Raw genomic sequence first — 22,632 nt, 5'->3', positions numbered from 1 at the left:
ATCCACACTCGGCTCACGCTCTGCCTTCACACACCCCCGGGGTGGTGTGTTCATCTGACAGCCGACAGGTTGCTTCACCGCTTCCCATCGAACATCCTTCATGTCACCACCACACCAGGGAAAGATGATACACCTGCCACTGCAATGACTTCTTCCCACCGGCGTTCACCATCTACATCTCTCTCTCTCTCTCTCTCACACACATACACATACACAAACGTCTGTGTGTTTTTGCCATTTGAAAACTTCTTGTCAATCCTTCATACATCTTTAAGTCATTATTTGACTGAAGTTTCACATATCAATTCTGACATTTTCATATTTCACAGCAAGAAAGTATATTTCAATAATCCAAACAGCACAAAGTTCTTTATGCAAATGTTTTTTTTTAACCCACATTATTCTTTTGAAGTGTGTGGCCTTTATGAATGTATCTGTGTGAAATTTTCTGCTCGGGTCCATTAATCTTTTCATGGCTGTCTAAATATGGGAAAAAAACCACGCTGCACGCTGGTGTTTCACATCAGATCTCTGCAGGGTGAGAAGAGAAAATCACATCTGTGGCACAGAGTTAAAAATTCCTCTTTTTTTTTTTTTTTTGGTCTCCTCCTCAGGGTGAATTCAGCTGAGTTTCCATGTACACAAATACACATTGATACTATTTGTGTGCATTTGACACAGTCACTCACTGAAAAGATGAGGACGTCTGAAAAATAGAAAAGATTTCAAGCTCTGCTCTGCTGTTACAGTTGTGACTTCAGTATGAAGTCAGTCGTGTTGTATTTAAAGGTCATTAGTGCTACACTTTGCTATGCCATCCATATTTTATATTAATAAGGAATTGCAACCCGTTCTTTTGTCAGTTATTGACTGGAAACACACTGATACTAAATGGATATAAAATATATCTGCTTAAAATGGCATTTTATATTCTGTCACAAGAACACAGTGTGGGATCTGTGATGGGACAACATAAACATACATACTGGGATCAAAACCTGTCAGTGTCCCAAGTGATGACCAATCAGATAACAGGAAAAAAATCGATCAATAAAGTGACAAGTAACCGAAGCTATTTTTATTCCACTTTTCTGCATTTTAAAATCACACTTATTCCATCTATGCAGCTCAGAATAGCATGAGGCGACTTTGTGATGATAATTGAAAATAAAATAGTGAACACTCTGTTATCTGCTGCTGCAATAATCAAATTATTAACATTTCCATGTCATGTTACTGTATATTAACACCACTTATGTTTCCCATGTTGTTGCTTGTAATTAAGAACGTGCTCTAGCGTCATGTCAGGGGTTATCCAGGAGCACCAACGTTAGGCTCAGTGAAGCCAGCTAACCCAAAGAGAGTCAGACTTAGTTAAACTTCCTTGGTGACACAGACTACAGGTCACCTGAAACCATGTGATCATCATCACATACTGCACAGAAACCATCTCCACATCAACAGTGCTTTGCTCACACAAACATTCTATAACAATTAAGAAATCCATCCAGCTAAATTAGTGCTCACCAGTGTGTTATGACATTAATAAGCTAACATCCTCTTGACTTGGCTACAACAGTGCTATTAATATAATATAAACAGCCAAGAAAACAGCAGCCAGTAAGTGAGCTGGTCAACAGGAGCAGTGAGTAGCTGTACGGTGCCAATATGTGATGTAACTTTATACAACACAGACTGGTTGTTCACTGTCCATGGAAGTAAATTCTCTTACAGGTTTTTGTGTTAGCAGGTAATATGAAGATGTACTGATACTTTCATATTGAATCTCAACAGTAAAGAGCCTTAAAACAGGTTTACAGATCAATAACTTGATTTGCTACTGCATATCAGAGAAAAACTTGTTAGATTGTTAGACAACACACTGTCCAAGCTCAAAGATGACACACTCTGTCTCTCTCCTATTATTACAGCTTGCTGGTCAGCTGAGGGTGTGTGTGTGTGCTGGTTGTCCCGGGGAACCCTCCATCGAAGGCGGCACTCAGCACCTCGTCCAGGTTTCCGGTGGTGACAAAGTCGAGGTCGGCTCGGACGTTGGCTGGAAGCTCCTCCAGGTCTTTCTCGTTACGTTTCGGGAGGATGACGCGCTTCACTCCCGCCCTGTGCGCCGCCAGGACCTTGTCCTTGATCCCGCCCACCTGAGGACAGACCGATGCGGTCGGTTAAAAACTGTCGACGGATTTATATTTTTTCGGTGTGTGTGTTTGAATGTGATAACTCACCGGCAATACCAGCCCCCTTAGCGTGATCTCCCCCGTCATGGCGACGTCTGATCTGACCAGCCGGCCACTAAACAGCGAGGCTAGGCAGGTTACTATGGTGACACCGGCAGAGGGGCCATCCTTGGTGACGGCTCCGGCGGGGAAGTGGAGGTGGATGTCTGTCCCTTCTAACGGATCTGGACCCCCTACCACTGTTCACACACACACACACACACATAAATGTACTTGCTGCGTATTATCTGTACACCTGTAAAGCCATATACAGTCCATATATCTGTATCTGTGTGTGTACTCACTGTTGGTGAGCTGGTAGGTTTTAGCGTTAGCTCTTAGCCAGCTGATCGCCAGATGGGCGGATTCTTTCATAACGTCTCCCAGCTGACCGGTCAGAGTGAGTTGACCTTCTCCCTCTGTTCGACTTGCTTCCACAAACATGATCTCCCCACCGAGGGGGGTCCAGGCCAGACCCAGAGCCACACCTGGCAGAGTGAGCCGCTCAGACACCTTCCAACACACACATACACACACACACACATACAGACACATCTGTAAAACTGTATTTGGTGGAATGATGAAGAGATGAGACAAGATTGCAGCGAGGGCCTCTAATCAGCCTTAAAAATGCAGGAATGATTGTGAAAAGAGGCACACAGGACCTGGGGGAGTAGGGAGGGAGCAGGAGAGGTGAAATGAAAACAGGTGAAGGAGGGTGAGGAGAAGTGAAGGGGAGGAGAAAAAAAAAGAAGAAAGGGATGGAAAAGACAAAAAAAACAAAGAGGGAGGTCAATGAGACAGGACGGGAGAGTAAAACCACTACAGAAGACAAACACCGTCATGTTTCACATCATATCATATGATGACACCTCCAGACGCTGCTGCATCCTACTACTGTATTCTCAACCACCCTGACTTTATCAACTGCAGCTGTTGTGGAGATTCATGAGCTGTGGGTGACGAATGTTGACAGTCGCAGAAAAGAGGAGATGCAGGTTTCTTTAACTGACTATTTGTCTTTCCTTCTGTCATCGTGTGGATTATGAACACTGATAATTATCTGCTGATGCTGGTCAGTCTTGCTCCACCCGGCTCTTCTACTCTCTCTGATGATGTCCTGCTTACCTCCATCTCAAAAATCGGAGGTCCCAGGATGTCTTTCAGGGCGATGTGGTCGATCACTATGGGCATCTCTGGGAGAGCTGCTTTGTCTGAACACACACACACACACACACACGGAAGAGAATGAATGATTCATGTCACTGTGTGGTTGTGGTGAACAGTAACTGCACCGAATATGTTCCAGAGAGAAAACAGGAGTGTCACAAATATCATTTTGAGCTGATAGATGTTGGTCTTATAGCTAATTCATTACGTAGCAAAACAACATCTGCTAAAAGCCTTCAATACACATTTCCTTCACATTGTGAGTGTGTGTGATTTACCCTGGAAGTGTCAGGGACTCAGGTGACTGCAGACAGTGAGGAATAATTAGATTACAGATTGTTTTAAGAAAGAAAACTATGGGAGTGAGGCCTCACAGAGAGTGATTGAAGTAAAGAGGGGTTGATGACAAGAGCTGCTAACACATTGTCATCATGCAAAGATGCACAGAAAACCAAACACACAGATGGTACACCAAAGAGTAAAACTACAAACAGCCCACAGTGCAACACAGACATCAAAAACACACACATCATCCCCCTTGGAAAAATACAAAATACATGCAGGAGAACACACACACACACACACACACACAGATGTTTGTTACCTCACAATACAGAGGCACTGCTGATATCCTGTTTATCCCCATCTCTTTCTTTTCCTTATGTCTTATCAGTTCTACCTCTGTCTCCTGAAGCTGCATTCATCCTTCTAAAAAATCATTTTTAATCTACTAGGAATCCCAACTTTGGTTCCTGAGTCAGAGTCAAGTTTCTGGTAAAAATGATAATAATTGTTGCATTTTGTTCATCAGACACTGCTCAATAAAGAAGAGGCAGCTCATGCACACTTTTCACCCTGCAGTAGAAAGTTTGCTTCTTTTTGCTGATTCTAATTCAAACTCACTAGCGCCACCTAGTGCCAAACAGGTGTTTTCACTTACTGTGCGTGATTAAAGCTTTCCTCAGGATTTGTCATAGCAGGAGAAGCATCATCAATGACGGTTCCAGTCCATGAAACTGTCCCAGTAAGCCCGCAATGTATCATTCATATTAATTACACCTGCTATGACAGGTCAAACACCTTCTATGGACATGGAGTTTGGTGACCTCAGGTAACTCCCAGTGAAGCTCAATCCACCGTCAATCTGATCAGAGGTCTAATCAGACGTGTGCAGACGCAGAGTTTTTAACGATGTTACTTTAAATGTATTCTGAGAGTTTAACTGTCAATAGTGCAGATAAATTGAGCAACAGAGGATATGATCTTTATTCTCTCAAATAGTACTGATGAGGTTAAATTATATTTGACTGAATCAAACCCACTGGGAGATACTGCTACAGATATTCCAACTATGTGAGTCTGTTGATATTTCCTTCCAATTGTTCAATTAGTTTGATTGTTTTAAATTTGTTTGGCTAAGACTCTGGTCAATCCACTTTCAGATGATTGAACATACTCATTACATTTCTGTTGCATTCACTGCCTCTTTTTCAAAGTTACATTGAATCTTATTGTTACTATGAAACAATTTATATATTTGTCAACATTTGTAAAGGTATTTTTATCTATATATACAGGTAGATGTCTGTAATTGTATGTGTGTGTTTATTATTACTATGATCTATTTATTGATTTATTTCTAATAGTATGTAACTATGACACATGAAATAACTCTTTGCTCACAAAAATATATAAATAAAAAGTAAATTCTGAGAGCAAACCTTTCCTGGGTGCTGGTTAGAGGCTGGATGGAGATCTCACTGGACTTGTTGAGGTTACCATGGATACATTTCTGTTTAAGTGTAGCCATGGATACTAGGAAAAAGATGTGGCAGCTCTCTCACTATTGTGGACCCATTTTCTGGCACAGGCTTGTAATTTATTTCAGCTCGCTTATGATCTGAGATGAATTTTCAATTTCACAAGACACATATATCTGGTATACAGCCGTACGATAGTTAAGATAATTCACAGCCAGCTGGTTACTGTGAAATACTGTAGTTTAATGTATGATGATGATGATGCATATGTCAACACTCTCTTGTATGGCTGATTCGAGTTAAGACTTTTCATAACTCCTATTCCACTCTACTTACAGTGATACACTTCCTGGAAGAGTATTTTCTTTTTACATCAATTGTATGATAAAGACTGAATTTTCAAAGGGCTTAATAATTTGATTCCTATTAACAGCTTCTTAATTAACCTCTTCATATTAGAAGGCACAGACTCAGGAGAAGGATAATGCCATGCTGTTTTTTTTTCTTAAGATGTAATCAGATGTGTATGTAGAGGATAAGCCTGTGTTGATATGCAACTTAAGATTTGAACTTCCAGCTTTGTCCTTGATCCCACCTCCCACAGACACACAAAAAACCCCCCCACACAACTCAGGCTCTTACCTCCCTGCTGTGCTGGTCCCTCGGACGTCAAAGCCTCTGTCTTGGTGACTCTGTGACCTTCAGCGACCTTCACAGCCACAGCTCGGCAAATCGCCCCGATCTTCCTCTCGAGGGAACGCACACCCGCCTCGCGGGTGTACCTAAAACAACACACACACGCACATAAATGAATAAAATTATGAGATTGTGAGATGAGGTTTCACTGGTACTGTAGTGTAAGTTGCTAGGTGTTAACAATGTACTGCTGTATGCATTAACATGCCCACCCATGTGTCAGGATGTGATCTGGAACCACAAACGAAGGCAATCGTGGCAATTTTAAACAAGCTGTCACTGCCAGTCAGGAAGAAATACTTCACCTTGATTTGACCTGTAACTGTAGCACCCCTCTTGGGCAGAGACATGGTGCATCACGAATGGACAAATCAACAGCAGAGTTGGCAAAACAAGTGAAAATACTCTTTCAAAATGGATTAGAGTTGACACTTCTGCTAACCTGTCTGGTTTCCACTTAATGCAATCCTCTTTTTCTTAACCCCAACCCGCCACAACCTCTTCTGTTTTTTTTAACGTTTTTTTTTAATGTTTTTTAAAAATCTAGCAAATGAAATCAGGAGCATCCCCTCAGAGGACAGGCACCAAGCTGTGTGCTGTTGGCTGTTTCTATAGTAACCAGACTGGAGTGCAGTGAGTATTGTAGAGAGGCTGTGCAGGTCTGCAGGCAGCATACTGTTTACCATCTGGAAACACCAGAAGCCTCTGCATCAGCACTCCCACGTTTGCTGATTTTTTTTAGTAACATGCCAGACAGTTTGATGGGGCTGTTATGGACTGTGTGTACAAAGATTACTATCAAAATCACAACAGTGCTAAACCAATTTGGGAATTAATTGTTAATAATTAGTTGATTAACAGAAAAAGAATCAAAGACAAAAATATTAAACATTTTTTGCTCTCTTTTCTTCATTCATTCTGCAGAAAATAAAATGTGTAAGAACAAGAGATGCAAATAAACAGTGTCTGTGTCCCTCTGTAATTAAACGCACAATATGTAATTTCAGCCGCTAGGGGTCTCTCATTCAAAACAACAACAAAAGACGGAGTGTGATGATGGTATGAAGTAGCAAGGGATCATGGGAGTTGTTGTCTTCGTTGTTAAATAAACAGCTTCACCGGGATTGGATTACTCCAGTGTTAATCGCTCGGGATGTTTTTACCGGGAGCCGAATTACCCTCAAAGGTCTCCTCCTCTCCAGAACAAACGGACCCGGTGATTACAGGTAAAAACACAGAATAAAACTGTTTCACCAAAAAAATCAGTGTTTCTCCGACGATGTACGGCGACCACCAGACATCCGGTACGGGCTGTTAGCTAAACTGCTGCTAACACTTGTTCGGTTTACTTCTCTTATAACTTTAAAGCCAGACGTTCGGCCGGTTTCTCCCGGGAGCCGAATTATCCGCAGAGGTCTCCTCCTCTCCAAAAACAAATGTACACGCAGATTAAAATCGTTAAAAATACTAATTAAAGCTGTTTCACCTAAAAAAAAATCAGTGTTTCTCCGACGATGTTTGGTGACCACCGGACTTCCTGGAGGGGCTGTTAGCTGATAACTTAAGATCCAGACGTCCAATCACTAAAATCATTCTTCCGGCTAAAAGATATGGTTAAAGACGACCTAAATTTATCATGAAAATGTGGCTTAATACTGAATAAAAGTCAATTTATAACAGTTTCTGCGGAACAACCACTTCGCCGATGTATTATTTTGTACGTGTGTAAGTAACTCTTTGGTAGACGCCATTGTAGCGGACAAACACAGCGCCGCCGTATGTATCTTGTGTGTGTTTACTCTTTGGTAGAGGAGGTATGATATGCGACCAAATGAAACGGTCCGTTACTTTGATTAAATTAAAGATTTCTCTGGGTTTGAAAATTGTTGGAAACATTTGGGAAAATGTAAATACACAACTCAACAAAATATATAACATAGGTCTAGTTGTTTTTAGACATTATAATGCAGAATAATTACATATTATACATTTAAGCTGAGCTCATGTTTTGTTAGTCTACTCATTATGTATGTTTGTTTCTCTGCAGTGTTTCCCAAATAACTGTACAGACCTGGTGGCCCACCAGGCCAACAAGAGGCCCCACCGGGCCAAAAAATCCTTTTAATGCCAAAATAACGCTTAATATCATTCATTCAGAAATCAATAATCATTTGCGTTTGGGGGCCTCTGTGCAGCGCTGCTCTGAAACATGAGCCAACCTCTGTGTCGTTGCCTGGGAAACTCTTGATGCGATGTGAGCGCCTCGTCTCTTTAGGGTTTTTTTCGGTGCGTACCACAGAGCCTGAAAAAAATTCTAGGGGAAACACTGCTCTGGGTGTGAGTTTGCGTGTGTGAGTGTGTGTTAGAGTGTGTGTACCTGGTGATTATATCCTGTGTTGTGTCTTGTGGTATATGCAGTTGCTGAGGTGTTAATCCATGCTGCTCCAGCTGGTTTGGGATCAGATGTCGGTGAGCTATCTCCACCTTTTCCTCCTGGGTGTAGCCTGAAACACACACACACACACACACACATGCACTCACATTTTTAATAAATCATTCCCTCATATTAGTTATTCATAATATGAAATTACATTATTGTTCCCTCAAATTTCCAATTCACACAGTACAAACTACTTAATTTGATCTTTTAATTTGTGCTCTCCATCTATCAATTCATGCCTTCATATTGCTTAATCCATTCAAACTAATTGTGTAGTGGTAGGATCTTTAACACCGTTACAATGTGTTTAAGTTTAATATTCAGAATGCAGCATGCAGATCTAAAGACATATCTGTCCTTTAGTTGTTGTCTTTCCTCAAGACTGAGTTTACACACAACAGCGCCTCAGTCTCTGGCTCAGATTGACTCCAGCTGTATTTTGATCATGGACTGAGATACATGGATATACTTAAGTCTGACTGTTTAACACAACACTGTGTTATCTTTGACATCCCTTTAACATGTTTTAGAGATTCAAACTGTGGTGATATTACAGGTGTCGTTCGGTTCATAACAACTCAGCTTCAAGGTTAAAGCACATCATGGCTGTGTGTGTGTGTGTGCGTGTACACGTTTGGATACGCAGTTGGAAATGGAGTCGTTTCATCTGTTCCCTGACTACTCTGCAGTAAATTCAGTCATATAGATGCCTCTGTTTGAGATTAGCTGACACCGTAGCACAGCGGGATTTTGGACTTGACACTGTCTGCACGTAAACCCACCTGGTACCTGCAGCACCTCCATCCTGTCCAGCAGGGCGGGAGGAATGGTCGCTGTGGTGTTTGCCGTGGCAATAAAGAGCACTTGGGAGAGGTCAAAGGCCACATTAAGGTAATGGTCTGTAAAGCTGTGGTTCTGCTCTGGGTCCAGGACCTAAGGGAATATGTACAGACTCTTTCAGTGTGTGTGTGTGTGTGTGTGTGTGTGTGTTTAGCGTTAACTGAATTTGTCATGGACTGGTTAAAACAACAAACAGAAGAACACCAACATACAGAATCAATTAAAAGAAAGATCAGATGCTTATTAGCAATGAGAACAAAGGTTGAGGTTAAGCAGTAGGTCAGGTTAGGAACCCGTTGAGGTTTTGTTTAGGGAATTAAGATGCAGTGAAGATATGTGATACTTCTACACAAGTAATGTGAGAGAGAAAAAGAGCTGACCTCTAGCAATGCAGCTGCAGGGTCTCCTTGCAAGCTTTTCCCCAGTTTGTCAACCTCATCCAGGAGGAAAACTGGATTATTGACGCCCACCGTCTTCAAACCGTTGATGATGCGGCCGGGCATGCTCCCTACGTATGTACGTCTAGAGAAATGGACAGGATTTGAACTACTGACCTACTCTGTAAATGTTTCTATTCCATTTCAAACTGAAAGCTCACAAAGTCCTTGACTCTACTTGTGACCAGAGTTACAGTAGGTTATTATTATTCATTATTAGTTGGATGCTTCCTCATGCTTGTTATGATGACAAATTGGAACAAATTGACAAAGACTAAAACTAAAGACATTTTCTGTATATTTTTATTTTATTTTCGTTTCAGTTAGTTTTCTTTTTTTTCTAGTTTTTATTTTTATTTTTTCACATCTAGTTTTAGTTTTTAGTTTAGTTTCAGTCAGCTATACTGACCTTGCTTGTGACAACAGAAAAGTGCAAAAATATACACATGTCAAGGTGAGCATCATGTCTTGTCGTGTCATGGTATGTTATTGTTGCACAGTCATGCTTTTATCCACAATTTTTACACATATGCAACGCATTACCATGCAACAACAGTGAAACTTTACAAAAATGAATTCAGACATAATGTAATCCATGACAAATTACCTAATTCAAGCAAGTTCCACATGTTTACAAGTTGAAAGCATGAAATGAGGTTCAAAGACAGGGAATGAAAAGAAAAAAAAAAACCCATAACTACCACAAAACTGTTAATAAGAAACTACTGGAGTGCTCTAGCTTTCTGAGAATTTTCTTTTTTAAGTCGAACAAATTGTAATTGATGGTTTAAGAACTTTCATCTTTATCTCTTGCACTCCTGCTGTTGGTATGCTGGACACATGTTTCTCATCTGGCTGAGTATAGGTGTAAACTCTTCCTTTAAAATACCAAGCCTGCTGGATCAGCCTGCAATCTCAGATGAACCCTGCTGCCCCAATCACCTCTCTGCACGCACACACACACACACACACACACACAGATGCAGACTCTAATACTGCGGCTGTCAATTGAACCTAAGACTATATACTAGCCTCTGTGTTTTGTGTCTGTGTGTGTTTTTTATATAGCTCTGATTCATTCCCAATAGAGGCTGTTAAAGGTGCAATATGTATGAATTACGTAAGAATTTTAGTTAAAAACATTCAAAAATGAACTAAAAAGATCAACAGAATGTGAAGATATAATAAGAGATAATATAATGACCTTCCTTGACTTTCTCGGTTGCGTATAACAGCCTGTGGACTGATTTCTATGTAAAGGACTTGGAACAGTTTTGCTGTGAAAACGCGGTTTTGCACGCTTCACAGTGCCTTGCCTCTCTCCTGTCCCCCTACAGCACCGGCAGGGTGCAATACTAGCTATCGTTAGCTTAGACGTGGAGTCCGCTAACGTTCGACCCAGAGCTGGCTTTCTTCCTATCGGACAGGTAAGATAACATTACTGCAAAGCATGTGAAATATATTGTGAAATTGTGGCTTCAGCTGGCTAATGTTAGCGCTGCTGCTCAGTCGTGCCACAGGATGGTGACTGCAGTTCACTTAACTGCCACCAGTGTCATTGAAGAGAAGGAATTTCTGATTCTAACATATTGCACCTTTAACAGACTGATCAAAGGCAACTGGAGTGACATAACCCCCCAAGTGTACTGTTTACTGACTTAGGTTACTGAGGATATTGTGTATATGTGAGTCATAAACACATCAATACACTGCAGTTCATTACAAGGGTGTGTGTGCGTGCAAGTATAGTTATTGATGTGAGAGAAACACCACTGTGATGTTGTGCTTCTACTCGCTCCACTTGGTCTATCTGAGGTTACAACATCATTTAACTGTTCTTGACATAATTATCGGTGATGTTGTATTTTCTCAATTACTTGACAGAGGTCAAGACCTACAATTTCCACAGCACCAAAAAAGGCATGTCTAGAAGCGGAGGTCTGACTCCTGATGTGCTGTGGCCTATAAATGTCTTCCGACCTCATGTTAGAAATTCTGCTTCCTTTCATGTGTGTTTTAATCATATCATCAGCTTTTCAAAATGACACACAGGTGGACTCCTAGGCACGCTGGAAAGATATCAGCAGGATTCATCAAGTAATTCGGATGCATCTTGAGCCCATCTGTTGAGCTGCTCCAAATGGACTGAATAAAAAATAATTTCATTACTCCCCTGCAACAGGAGTCTCTTAAGACAAACTTAAAACAGATTATTTTCAAAATGAGCTTTAAAAATAACTTTATTTTTATCATGGTGATGATTGATTATGTTTGAAATGTCATCCAAATATTTGACTTATTCAAGCTGTAGCAGCTGAGTCAGACTCTGATTCCTCTCGAAACAATAGCACTCATACTGCTGCGGCACATTATTTCCAATTATCCGAGTCCTGAAACTAAATAATGGTCTGACCCACCAGTACGTTCAGTAAAAATGACATTTTCAAAAGACAAATCACCTCCGATGTAAGTGCAAAGTCAATAAATTCATTTCTTTGAGATGTCTCAGGAGATATGTGCGTTTATGTGTAATTGCTGGCTGCTGTGTCTACCTGTGTGGTCTCAAACTGACTGGTCAAAGACCCTTTCAACTATCATACGGGGAAACTCCCACCTCTGCTCCAGTGTAGACAAGCATACCTGTGTCCTCTGATGTCTGATTGGTCGCAGACACCTCCTAGAGCAATGCGGTGAAACTCTCTGCCCAGAGTTCTGGCTATGGAGCGTCCCACACTCGTCTTACCGACTCCTGGGGGCCCCACAAAGCACAGAATGGGTCCCTAATGACACAGCAGCAGCATGAAATTCACAGATATGTGACTTACAGACAGTTTCCTGTATATTTTAAAGAATTGGCTTTACACATTTAACGGACTAAGCGATCTACAAGACGCACCTTTAGTGAAGTCTTCAGTTGTCTTACAGCCAGGTACTCCAGCACGCGTCTCTTCAGCTTGTCCATGGCATAGTGATCGTTGTCCAATAGAGTACGAGCAGCTTGGATGTCCAGGCAGTCTGAGGAGTGTGTGGTTTGTGTGTGGGGTGGGACAAGGATGACATTGATGTAGAGAAAACGTTAAAGAGTTACTGAGTGAAGGTGAAGACAGACAAGTGCAGAAACTGAGTGAAGAGAGGACAGTAGAAGAGACAAGAGAGTCTGTGAAAACTTTCCCACAAGTTGTCCAAAATGCGTGAGAATCCCTTTGTGCTAAAGCGCTGTATAACAGCAGTATCTACTCTGCTGCCCCGCTGGGCCTTTTGAAAGCAGACGCGGCAAGTAATTGATTAGTTAAACAGATTTATTTGCAGTGCATGCTTCGACTATGACCTTTGACTCTCCAATTGAATGAATGAAGTCCTCTACTTTTAGAGTCACCAGTCTCCACTGATCTGAGGTTATTTGTAATAGGGGCTCTGTGTCTTTGCATTACACAAGTATTATTATATGACTTTCTGAAATCTATTGTCAGTGGGCATTTTCTGATGTCATAGAATAATAACTTGGAGATTACAAAACTGAAATATATTGACATTCACGAGAAACAAAAACATACACCAAGAAACCAAAGAATTTTAGACTCAAATCTTAGAGACTTCTATGTGATGTAAAGTTAATAGCGTTATTTTGGCCACTAGGGGGCAACAGAACAAGCTGTAAACTCAGCATTGACATATTATCACTTTCTTGAATTGTTAGAGCTAATATGTTAGTACATTATTGCCAATTTACACATCCAGCAGACATTAGCATTCTTATGAATCGTGTTTCTCATTGCCTCACGAATGCAAGTCCAATATTAGCCTTCCTTTTAGCTGTGTTTGATTTGTTCTCCATTAACTGAGAAAAACATCCGTCTCTTTAGCTGCTAAACACTCCACTGTGTTCACCAGCTAGTCGCTAACTTTGTCTGCTAACTCTGGTGGATTCTGTGTATTCACTGAATATATGAGACCTTTTTTTTGCTGGAAAATAAGTTGATGAGAGCGGTGAGAGTGAACCAAGCAGTAAAGTCGTGGTCCTGTAAAACCAAAACAATGAGGTGAGAGGCACTAAAATGCTCCCTCAAACTGAGGTGAACTAGAATTGAGTGACAATTCTCTGGGTTTATCACAACAAGTAACAATTTCTCAAAAAGAGAAATTCTTTCATTTTTGTTTTTAGCTGACATTCATATTCCAATGAGAAAAATAATTTCAGTTGCTCAATACAAAAAGCTGTGCACCAGAAAAACATGAGACTGATTACAATGAAGTATTCAGTTCAGTTACCACATGTTGAGCCTTGCCATGAATTAAAACTAGAAACAGGGGAAACATTTTAGCTTAGCTCCATCAAAGTCAAAACATTTGGCCTCTGATGATGCCAAAGCTGTCACTTGTCTTTAAACTTGTAGCTCTTTGGCTGTGGTGCAAAAACAAAGCTGAGGCGTATAAGAGACATATATACAAATATGCAGAATCTGAGGCATCTGACATTTATGGTCTGTGAAGCTGGACACTTGTTGCTGTATTTACCTTTGGTGCTTTTGCTCCATGGCAACTCTACCATCAAATCCAAGTAGTTCCTGGTCAGGGCGTACTCAGGCATGGACTGAGGCATCTTCTTCAATCTGAATACAGATGAGTGAGATTAAATGTAACACCGGTCTGATGGTGGACTCATCAGTGAAATCACCCATAAAACAGAAAGGTAAGGCTGTGTATTCAAGACAAAACCACATAAAAGTAAGGATGTACAGGGATCAAAGATAACTGAAAGGGTTCAAAAAGCTTTAAAATGGTGGATTCTTCAAAAAAAAAAAATCTACGCGAATCAAATTAGTGCATGATCTAGAAATGACTGAGTAAGGTTTATATATTTTTTGCTATAAATGAGAAGCTGAAGGAGGAAGAAGGAGGAATAAGGAGGAAAATTCACCTCTTGAGCTCTTTGAGGCAAACTCTGAATGCAGCTTCAGGCATGTTGGCCCCATGGACCTTCCTCTCCAGGGCCACGGTGTCATCCCCATCGTCATCTTCATCCTCCTCATCTAGATTGAACTGCCGGCCCGGGAACACTCCGCCTTTACGCACCGATAGCACCTGAACAGATGGGACACCGAGGTGTTAACAGACATATAAACACAGACGCTGTTGGAAGAAAAATAAGAAACATCAATGCTTGTTACCCTCTTCTCATTGTCAGGATTCATTTTCCTGGTTTTCTGCAGCAGTTTGAGTCCCTCTATTTGTCTGGTCAACATGGGCAAAGCCTTCTTAAAACGCTCCTCCAAGCTCAGCGCATCCAGGACCTTCGCACCGCACATGGAGGTACAAAAAGTTCATTCCCAGCTTTCTAACTCATATTTCTACAAACCAAACTCATCAGATCAATTGGAAAGATGCTATAATCCCATTAAAAGCTCTACACAGTCTGTCACATTACATGTTTTTTGTTAAAAGTTTGGGTCCCTTCACCTGTAATTTCTCCTTGTTCGAGGTGCGGATCATCGAGGCAACTACATCAGGTAGCGTTTCTCTGGGCAGGCTGTCCAACAGACGCCTGAATTTAGCCACCACTGGAACAGACATGTCCAACATACCTAACAACTACACACACACACACAGAGACACAATTAAAGTTAAATTCATCATAGCATGTTGTTGCTGTCATGATCCATCACCGTTTATTGCTACATTTGAAGACATTGTTATTTTGATACATTTTGTACACTCCAAAGTTAATTCACAGAGTTATCCAGGAATTCACCCAGCCAGAGTAAAACCATACATTGTGAATGCAAAGACAGATGTGCCTTTTGATGTCATCTCATTAACTGTAACGTAAAGTAATCAAGATAAAGCTTTTATTCATCCTAAAGGAAGTTTTTGTGTAAAGTATATGCATAGTAAAATAGCCAAAAGCAATGACGAACACATGCAGAGTGTTCTTCTCAAAGATGAGTCTTTGTAGGTGACATACTTCTTCTTGTCTGCTCAGCCATAGCACCAATCACTGCTAATGCTGCTTACCCAATTCTTCTTCGGGTGTTTTAAATGAGTAAACATTTCTGCTTTTGCACCAGGAGCATTTTTCATGTTAAATATATTTTGTGTTTTGTTTATTTATTTTTAAAGCCTTTAAGGAATAGTTTGACATTTTGGGAAATATACTTATTCACAATCACATTCCTGCTAAGAGTTAGATGAGAAGATTGATACCACTCTCTCATCCAGAGGAACCATCATTATCTGGGGTGTAGACGGGCACAAAATTAGCCCCAGCCAAATGCTGGGACAATATGCAAGTGGCTGATAGATTTGCTTCACTCACCAGCCAAAAAAACAATGGTAATCTATTAATTGGCTGGTAAGTCTTGAACATTCATCAGCCATCTGGCCGGTAGACAAAAAAAGTTAATTTTCCACCCTGCATGTAGATGCATCAAGGGTCAAAAGGGTTCCACAGTTCAGAGGGATATGTGTAACTATGGTGTTTTGTGAATATGTTCCTTGTTTTAATGGTAATTCATCAAGAAAAAGCCACTCTTTCAAGTTAATGTCACCTCCACATTCCCCAAAGAGGTAATTTAGTCAGGGTGAAAAAATCAAAGGCAATGATCTTAGGGGGATGAGCAACATGCAGGGAGCATTAGAACAAACACATCTAAGTCACTACTGTGAGCACCACAAGATATGCGTCTACAGCCACATCAAAGTGAGGGAGGGTGGTCATAGTGAAGCACGGCCACATGGAGGAAAACATACAGAGAAACAATTAATGATTCTAATGATCAAATGATGTTTGGACTCATCATGAAATGGTCAAATGATCCTATGGTTTTCCAATGGGACAATCACTGTCTCCCAAACAGTTACAATACTCATTACAGAACAATTAAGTAAAAAGTAGAGAGTAATGGAAGTATAGAAAGAAGGAAACTGAGTGAAAGGTAGAAAGACAGCAAAACCTTAAACCAGCTTCTGTGGGAGGAGGGACGAGGTTATCATGTCTAGTAGGTCAAGACAACAACATATTATTACCCTAAACCTCTTACTTTTTTTCTGTGAGGTTTGTTCATGTGAACGTTTTACCTCAGACTGACCAAATGTTCTCAACAGGACAAACTTGATCAGTTGTAGGTACGCGTTGGTGAGATTTGACTCCAAAATTTCTATACAACGCTACCTGTTCTACTCCATCTGTGGACAAGTTTTGTTCTAAAAATGTTACTTAAGAGTAACCGCAGAGCTTTAAGTCCTGTTGTCAGAAAACATAACATATTTATCTGTGTCAAGAGTCATATTAGGGAATCCACACATATGTATGTGTGTGTGTGTATATATATATATATATATATATATATAGACACAACAAAACAAGTGTTTTTCCCACTGTATAGAAAAACTGACTATCTCTAAATGACTTGTAGGACAGTTCTGGATCACTCATAAACTTCCTTCATACCATGAAAAAAATTCTAGATATGAGGAAATTGGTGAACAAGACAAGTTCACTGAAATCACCCGTATCACTTAAGAGCAAGTCTGTTTGTACAAGTTGTTCTTGAATGAGACCCAATGGTTTTAACTGTTGTAAAGTCATCTAACTTGACAAATTTTGTAATTAACAAATGGTTCAAATGGTCTGATAATGCTCTGCATATAGGGAGTACTGCAGAGCATTTTGTTTTGGAGTCAGCCTCCAATGAATACATGAGCGCCTCCACTCATAAATTATTTATATGTTTGATTTATTGTTGAGAATGCTCCCATGTTTGCTGATAAAGACCATTTATCTTTTAAAGTGTCAGGCTGTTGATCCCAACAGATGAGATGCAGTCAGGATCAGGCAGACTCAGCTCAGCAGAGGACCAACTGGTCCCTGCCTTCCCATCATGTTTTTTTCTTTGCACTGATTAATCAAAGCAACATGCCATAATGTTGGGTACAGGCCAAACAGTCCTTTAAAATTTCATGGCAGTTAGGAAATGCTGAAGGCTAAAGGCTCAATCAGTCACAATCAGTTGCGGATGTGTGAGAGGAACAACTGCCAGCCAACCGCTGACATTTGATATTCACCAGCTGGATTTATCTTTTAACATCAATAACATGGCTGATAGCATCAATTACTATCATAACAAGGTCATTTAGAGGAGCCTGCCCCTCAATAAAACCTGTGGCCGAAATCCACACCAGCTATACAAAAAGGAGCATGGCTACTTTCAAAGCTGTTCGGACTTTTTAGTAGCATGAATTAATAAGATGGAGTTTATATAGTTTTTATAGATTTAAAACGTCACATGCACAAGTTTGTAGTTGTTTGCAAATGGCTTTTCTGTATCATCTTGTTACCTCTAAGGGGTTCAAAACAGCTTAGATTCCTTCCAAACCAATGTTACCATTGACAATGCTGAAAAACACCATGGAAAGCTGACTTGGTCACTACAATACAAATAAACTAGAAAGAGTAAGTATAAGTATAAATGTGTAATAAATGTAATAATGAATGTCAGTGGTATCTCACTGTATGTTGTCGTCATATACATCAGCTCTGGTCTGTAGTTCAGAAAAAACCTTTTAATGCTCTCATCAGGTGGGCGCTAAGATCTGTGTGCTGCGTATTAATGATGAGTTACCTCAGAATTTGAAGCAACCATTTTTTGCAAATTCTATTGAATTGCCCCTAAAACTGTATAGTCAGGTTCTGGATTGCAGATAAAACACTTCAGTGGCTGCAAAAGGCTTTGAGGCTTTCTCTCCAGCTCTGAGGGGCAAACCATTCCTCTTTTTAATGGGACACTTTTTGGACAATCTGGGCATTGAGAAGGACCAAAAACTGATTTCTGGGCTGAGGGATCTAGTCTGAAAAAAGAACCACTCTATCTGGTGAGTTTTACTGGCAAAACTATGGAACCTATATACCTAATTCAATGTATGTATCATTTAATTTAATTTATTATTTTTATTCAATACTTATTTATTATATAGCATTTATCAATTGATGTATTTTTGTCCTCCCTTCTTCTGAAAACAAGTTGGAATAATACTGAAAAAAAAACAGTTTTGTATATTGTTCAGTTTAAACAACAGTACGTTAAGAAATGTTTGAGGGACATTCAAGTACATCAAGGATCTTTTTACTATCTCTTTCTGTTTTTTCTCTCTCTCTCTCTCTCTCACTCACACACACACACATACCTGTACTGCAGCCTGGTAGAACTTCTGGGACAGCTCCCCCAGCTCTCCATCTTCTGCTGTCACCCCCTCTGTTGCTGGGGTCGTGTATTGCTCCAGTTTATCCAACTGCTCCACCTGCAATTTGCAATTTGCAATTAGACAGGCACATACTGTATACTGGATACACTTCTGTGTATTTGGAAACCCAGGTTTTGTTTTTGGCTCTATGTTGCCAACAAAAAAAGGAGCTATTAGTAATGAAGCCCCCGAAACAGGAAGGCACCACTGATTAAAGGCACTCTGTGGAGTTTTTGACCACTAGCAGCGCTATGGAGCAATGTTTTTATGAGTGGGTGCCTGTTCTCAGGTCCTGAGGAAGACAGCTAGCCAGTAAACACGGATGTAAACAATGCCTGATTCAAAATATTTTTAAAAAAAATAAAGCAAATGTTTTATGTGGAAAAAACTGCATTCAACACATTTGTTAGGCCTCAGAGATACAACAATGCGAACAATGGAGAAAACTCCACAGGACACCCTAAAGTATTGGCCAATCCTTCTAACATTAGTCAGTTTTACTCACTTTCACTGTTCGTTCATTTGTAACAGCATTACTGAGAGGATGTTTTATGGCAGATTATTAGGCAGCCACTAAATATCCACAGTACTGAAGCTGTTATGGTGTTATATAAATAAAAGTCTGATATTAAATAAGCTTTACCTCTGCCAGCACAAACGGTCGCTCCTTCAGTAGACTCGACACACTAAAGCGGCACAATCCAGTGATGAGGAGGGTGTAGTGGGGCTTCGGCCAATTACTGCCCACCACCTGCACTGCTATCCCTGCTGTACCGATTCTACAGAGAGACAGAGAGAGACAGAGAGAGAGAGTGATGTGAGACAGACAACTGACTGGAAGAATTCAACCTCTCCTGAGATTTGAAGGGACATTCCTCAATACTAAAACGATGAACCTCCCTGACTGTTTTATATTTGTAAAGAGTCTTCTCACTTCTGATCCAGTCAGGACATGCTGATTTGGATCAAACGAGTTTTATGATTGGCAGGTGTGTGGTAGTGTGCCAAAGTCACTCATTTCAATCTCAGTTAATCTCAGGTTTAAGTGGATTAATCCAGTGAACTTTCAAAAGTAAATAAACTGATTCAAAACATTATCTGCAGTTGAACAAAAGGATTCAGTTTTCTTTTCTTCTTAAGTAACATTTCAATGATTAATTTTGACTGTTTCTACGGCTTCATACAGATCTTTCTTTGTCTTTGTTTCAGTGCAAAGTGAAACAGTCCCAGGAAAACAAGCTAGACTGACATCCTGTAGTGGTTCGGGACTCATTATAACGAAATATGTGATTCTGACACTTTGTCAAAACATGCAGTGTGTGGATTTTGGGTCTGGATATGTTCAGCAGATTAATAAGACAAATAGACTCAGCTTCATGTAAAAATGAAATGTGTGCCATTTGACTGATGCATCGACAGGACTGTGTGCAGGGCAGAAAACACTAAACAACTTATAGCTATGCATCAATACACCAATCAGCAGCTTCTGGTGACATCGCCTGACTCACCATCTCCCCTCTCACACACTAAGCAAACAATATGTTTCTGATTATGGGCTTGCATCATGTGAAGTAAGTGGCTGCCAACACAACATAGACATGACTGTAGTTCTGACATGCCATTTAAAGGTGTTGCAACACTAAATCAAAGACATGTATTAGAGGAAAAGCTGATTGGATACTAAGCGCTTAATCCCTCTTTTCCCCAAGCACAGATTTCTGTGGTCTACCACAACAAAACAACATTATTTTACAAATGCATCATCTGTATTTGATCCTTATAATAATTAGGAGGAAAAGGAAGCAACGGTTCAGCGCTCAGATGCCAACCTGAGTGCATTTATATCTCTAAGATGCATGTACAGTATTTCCTCATTAATGCAAGATTACATGCATCAGTGATGTTTAAGCAACCATTATTGTAGCTGATTAACAGACACTCATTAAAGTCATTACTGTGTGTTCCAGTAACTGCAGCTGGTAAAGATACAAGACATCCAGAGAAAAATATGTACTTAGTAACCAGACTGGCCTGGTGGACTGCTGGTGAAAGGTTGAAGTCCACCTCTCTGTGCTTGGCTGACTGTGTTTGACTGCAGGGCTGCTGCTAAGCTGTAGACTTTTCTAGAACAAACTGCATAATTTGTCAGAAATTATTCATTCTGATTAACATCAAAATACCAATGAGCCTATGAATAACATGGCATGTATAGGTGACAGTCATTTCTTGGAGCATAATAAAAACAAATAATTTATTAGCATTATTTCCTTGTGAAAAGTAATTATAATTATAAATCAAACTGCTGGTCTGCAGCTCCCACAGTTTGGTCTGGGATTGCAGAAATAAGGATAAAAAGGAGGCACAGTAATGTAGTAAGATTATATCGCCATCTGGGTACCTCTCCCCAGTGTTATGATCATGCCCACACATACTTTTGTGTTATTTACTGAGTTATGACTACAGAAATTCACACATGTGGTACATCAACATGATAAATGGCAATCCATATGTTATAAGTATTCTGGGGCAACATTCTTGCCTTATAATAGATCTTTTTGTGTGGAGGAACTATGTCAGAGCCTCTTATCCTGCCAATCATTCAGTGACCCCCTAGGAGGGTCTCGACCCTCAGGTTTGGGGTTCTGTGCAGCCAGCTGTCATATCACACCTCCAAAAACAACACTACCACATCAAACTCTGGGAATGCCTCCACTGCTGCTGACTCTATCTTTGAGTACCAGCTTGTATACCAGCTTGCTCAATATTTATTACTTATGCAAGGTGGGGAGGTCGTCCGTGTCGTGCTCTGGGTCTTTGGTGTTGGGAATCACTCCTATGATGGTGCTTTTCAGCGAGGTCCCCTTCAGCAGTCGATGCTTCACCAGGTGCATATTCCGCGGAGAGTCCACGCTGAACCTGACGGTGGAGCCCGGAAGGAGGACTCCTTCATGGGTCAGCAGCAGCGGGAGACGGCTCGGTATCTGAATTCCGCCACTGGAGGACATTGTCGAGGTTTTTCAGGCTCCAGGTCACTGTTTTGAACAGTTCACCAACAAACAAACACTCACTTCCGCTCACCTCTCCCTCTATCAGTGTCAATTGCGTTATTTTTTCCCAGCCGCATTCTGAGAAGACCCGCCCTACTCTGGCTCTGATTGGCCCTGCTCTGATATTCTTACGCTAACTCAATCACCTCACTCTTCATGCCTAAATTTAACCAATCTAACCAACGAAGGCAACGAGTACTAGCCAATCAGAGGTAGAGGAGGGCGGGTCTTGGCAGAATGCGGGTGGGAAAATACAAGGTGGGTGAAATGAGCTGACAAGCGTAAACGTCCGGGTATTACTGCCAAAATAAAATAATTCATTGACGACTCGCACGCATAATTAAGCACCAGAGTGGAAATAAATTAAGTACGTGTTTAAATATGAATTTATTTCAAATTAAAACTTGGCCGGTGTTGTTTTCATACTCATTTTCGCACCAGTCTTTGCTCTGAAATGGCATATTAGAGGTTTTTAATTCCTCGACTTCCTGTGTTCCCTTGATAGGAAACGGCAAGTAGAAAGGGACAAACTACATTATTTCATAACAGTAATGCTGCACAACAAGTGTCAATAAGTTTGCAGCATGTTTGTTGTTCTTTTTGTTATGTTATGTACAGGTTGCGTGTTATATATTGGTCTGTTTACAGTGATGGAAAATAGCCAAGTACTGTACTTAAATACAATCTTCAAGTACTTATTTATTCATGTACATCCACTCCTATATTTTAGAAGGAAACATTGTACTTTTTATATCACCACATTTATTTGACAGC

General features: G+C 40.5%; 1 protein-coding gene across 2 annotated transcripts; it reads right to left on the bottom strand.

Moving 5' to 3' along the window:
* Positions 1-242: 242 nt before the first annotated feature.
* lonp2 (lon peptidase 2, peroxisomal) lies at positions 243-21,929 on the bottom strand. 2 transcript variants are annotated; one of them, XM_044356621.1, is made up of 17 exons: positions 21,584-21,929; positions 19,455-19,590; positions 18,755-18,868; positions 15,032-15,163; positions 14,743-14,865; positions 14,493-14,656; positions 14,090-14,184; positions 12,471-12,589; positions 12,215-12,354; positions 9,518-9,659; positions 9,080-9,230; positions 8,235-8,361; positions 5,804-5,943; positions 3,360-3,436; positions 2,537-2,744; positions 2,241-2,431; positions 243-2,156 (listed from the first exon to the last, which is right to left on the bottom strand). In XM_044356621.1, exons 1-17 carry the CDS (start codon positions 21,814-21,816, stop codon positions 1,926-1,928), a joined length of 2,523 nt encoding a protein of 840 aa, XP_044212556.1. In that variant the 5' UTR covers positions 21,817-21,929; the 3' UTR covers positions 243-1,925. The 2 variants fall into 2 exon arrangements, with proteins under 2 accessions (XP_044212556.1, XP_044212555.1); XM_044356620.1 differs by having other exon boundaries at positions 3,360-3,445; positions 21,584-21,928.
* Positions 21,930-22,632: the final 703 nt, after the last annotated feature.

The sequence above is a fragment of the Thunnus albacares genome, chromosome 7 (assembly GCF_914725855.1).
Source record: "Thunnus albacares chromosome 7, fThuAlb1.1, whole genome shotgun sequence".
Classification (NCBI taxonomy): domain Eukaryota; kingdom Metazoa; phylum Chordata; class Actinopteri; order Scombriformes; family Scombridae; genus Thunnus; species Thunnus albacares.
Note: the sequence above shows the minus strand (reverse complement) of the source record. Positions and strands in the feature narration are given on the sequence as shown.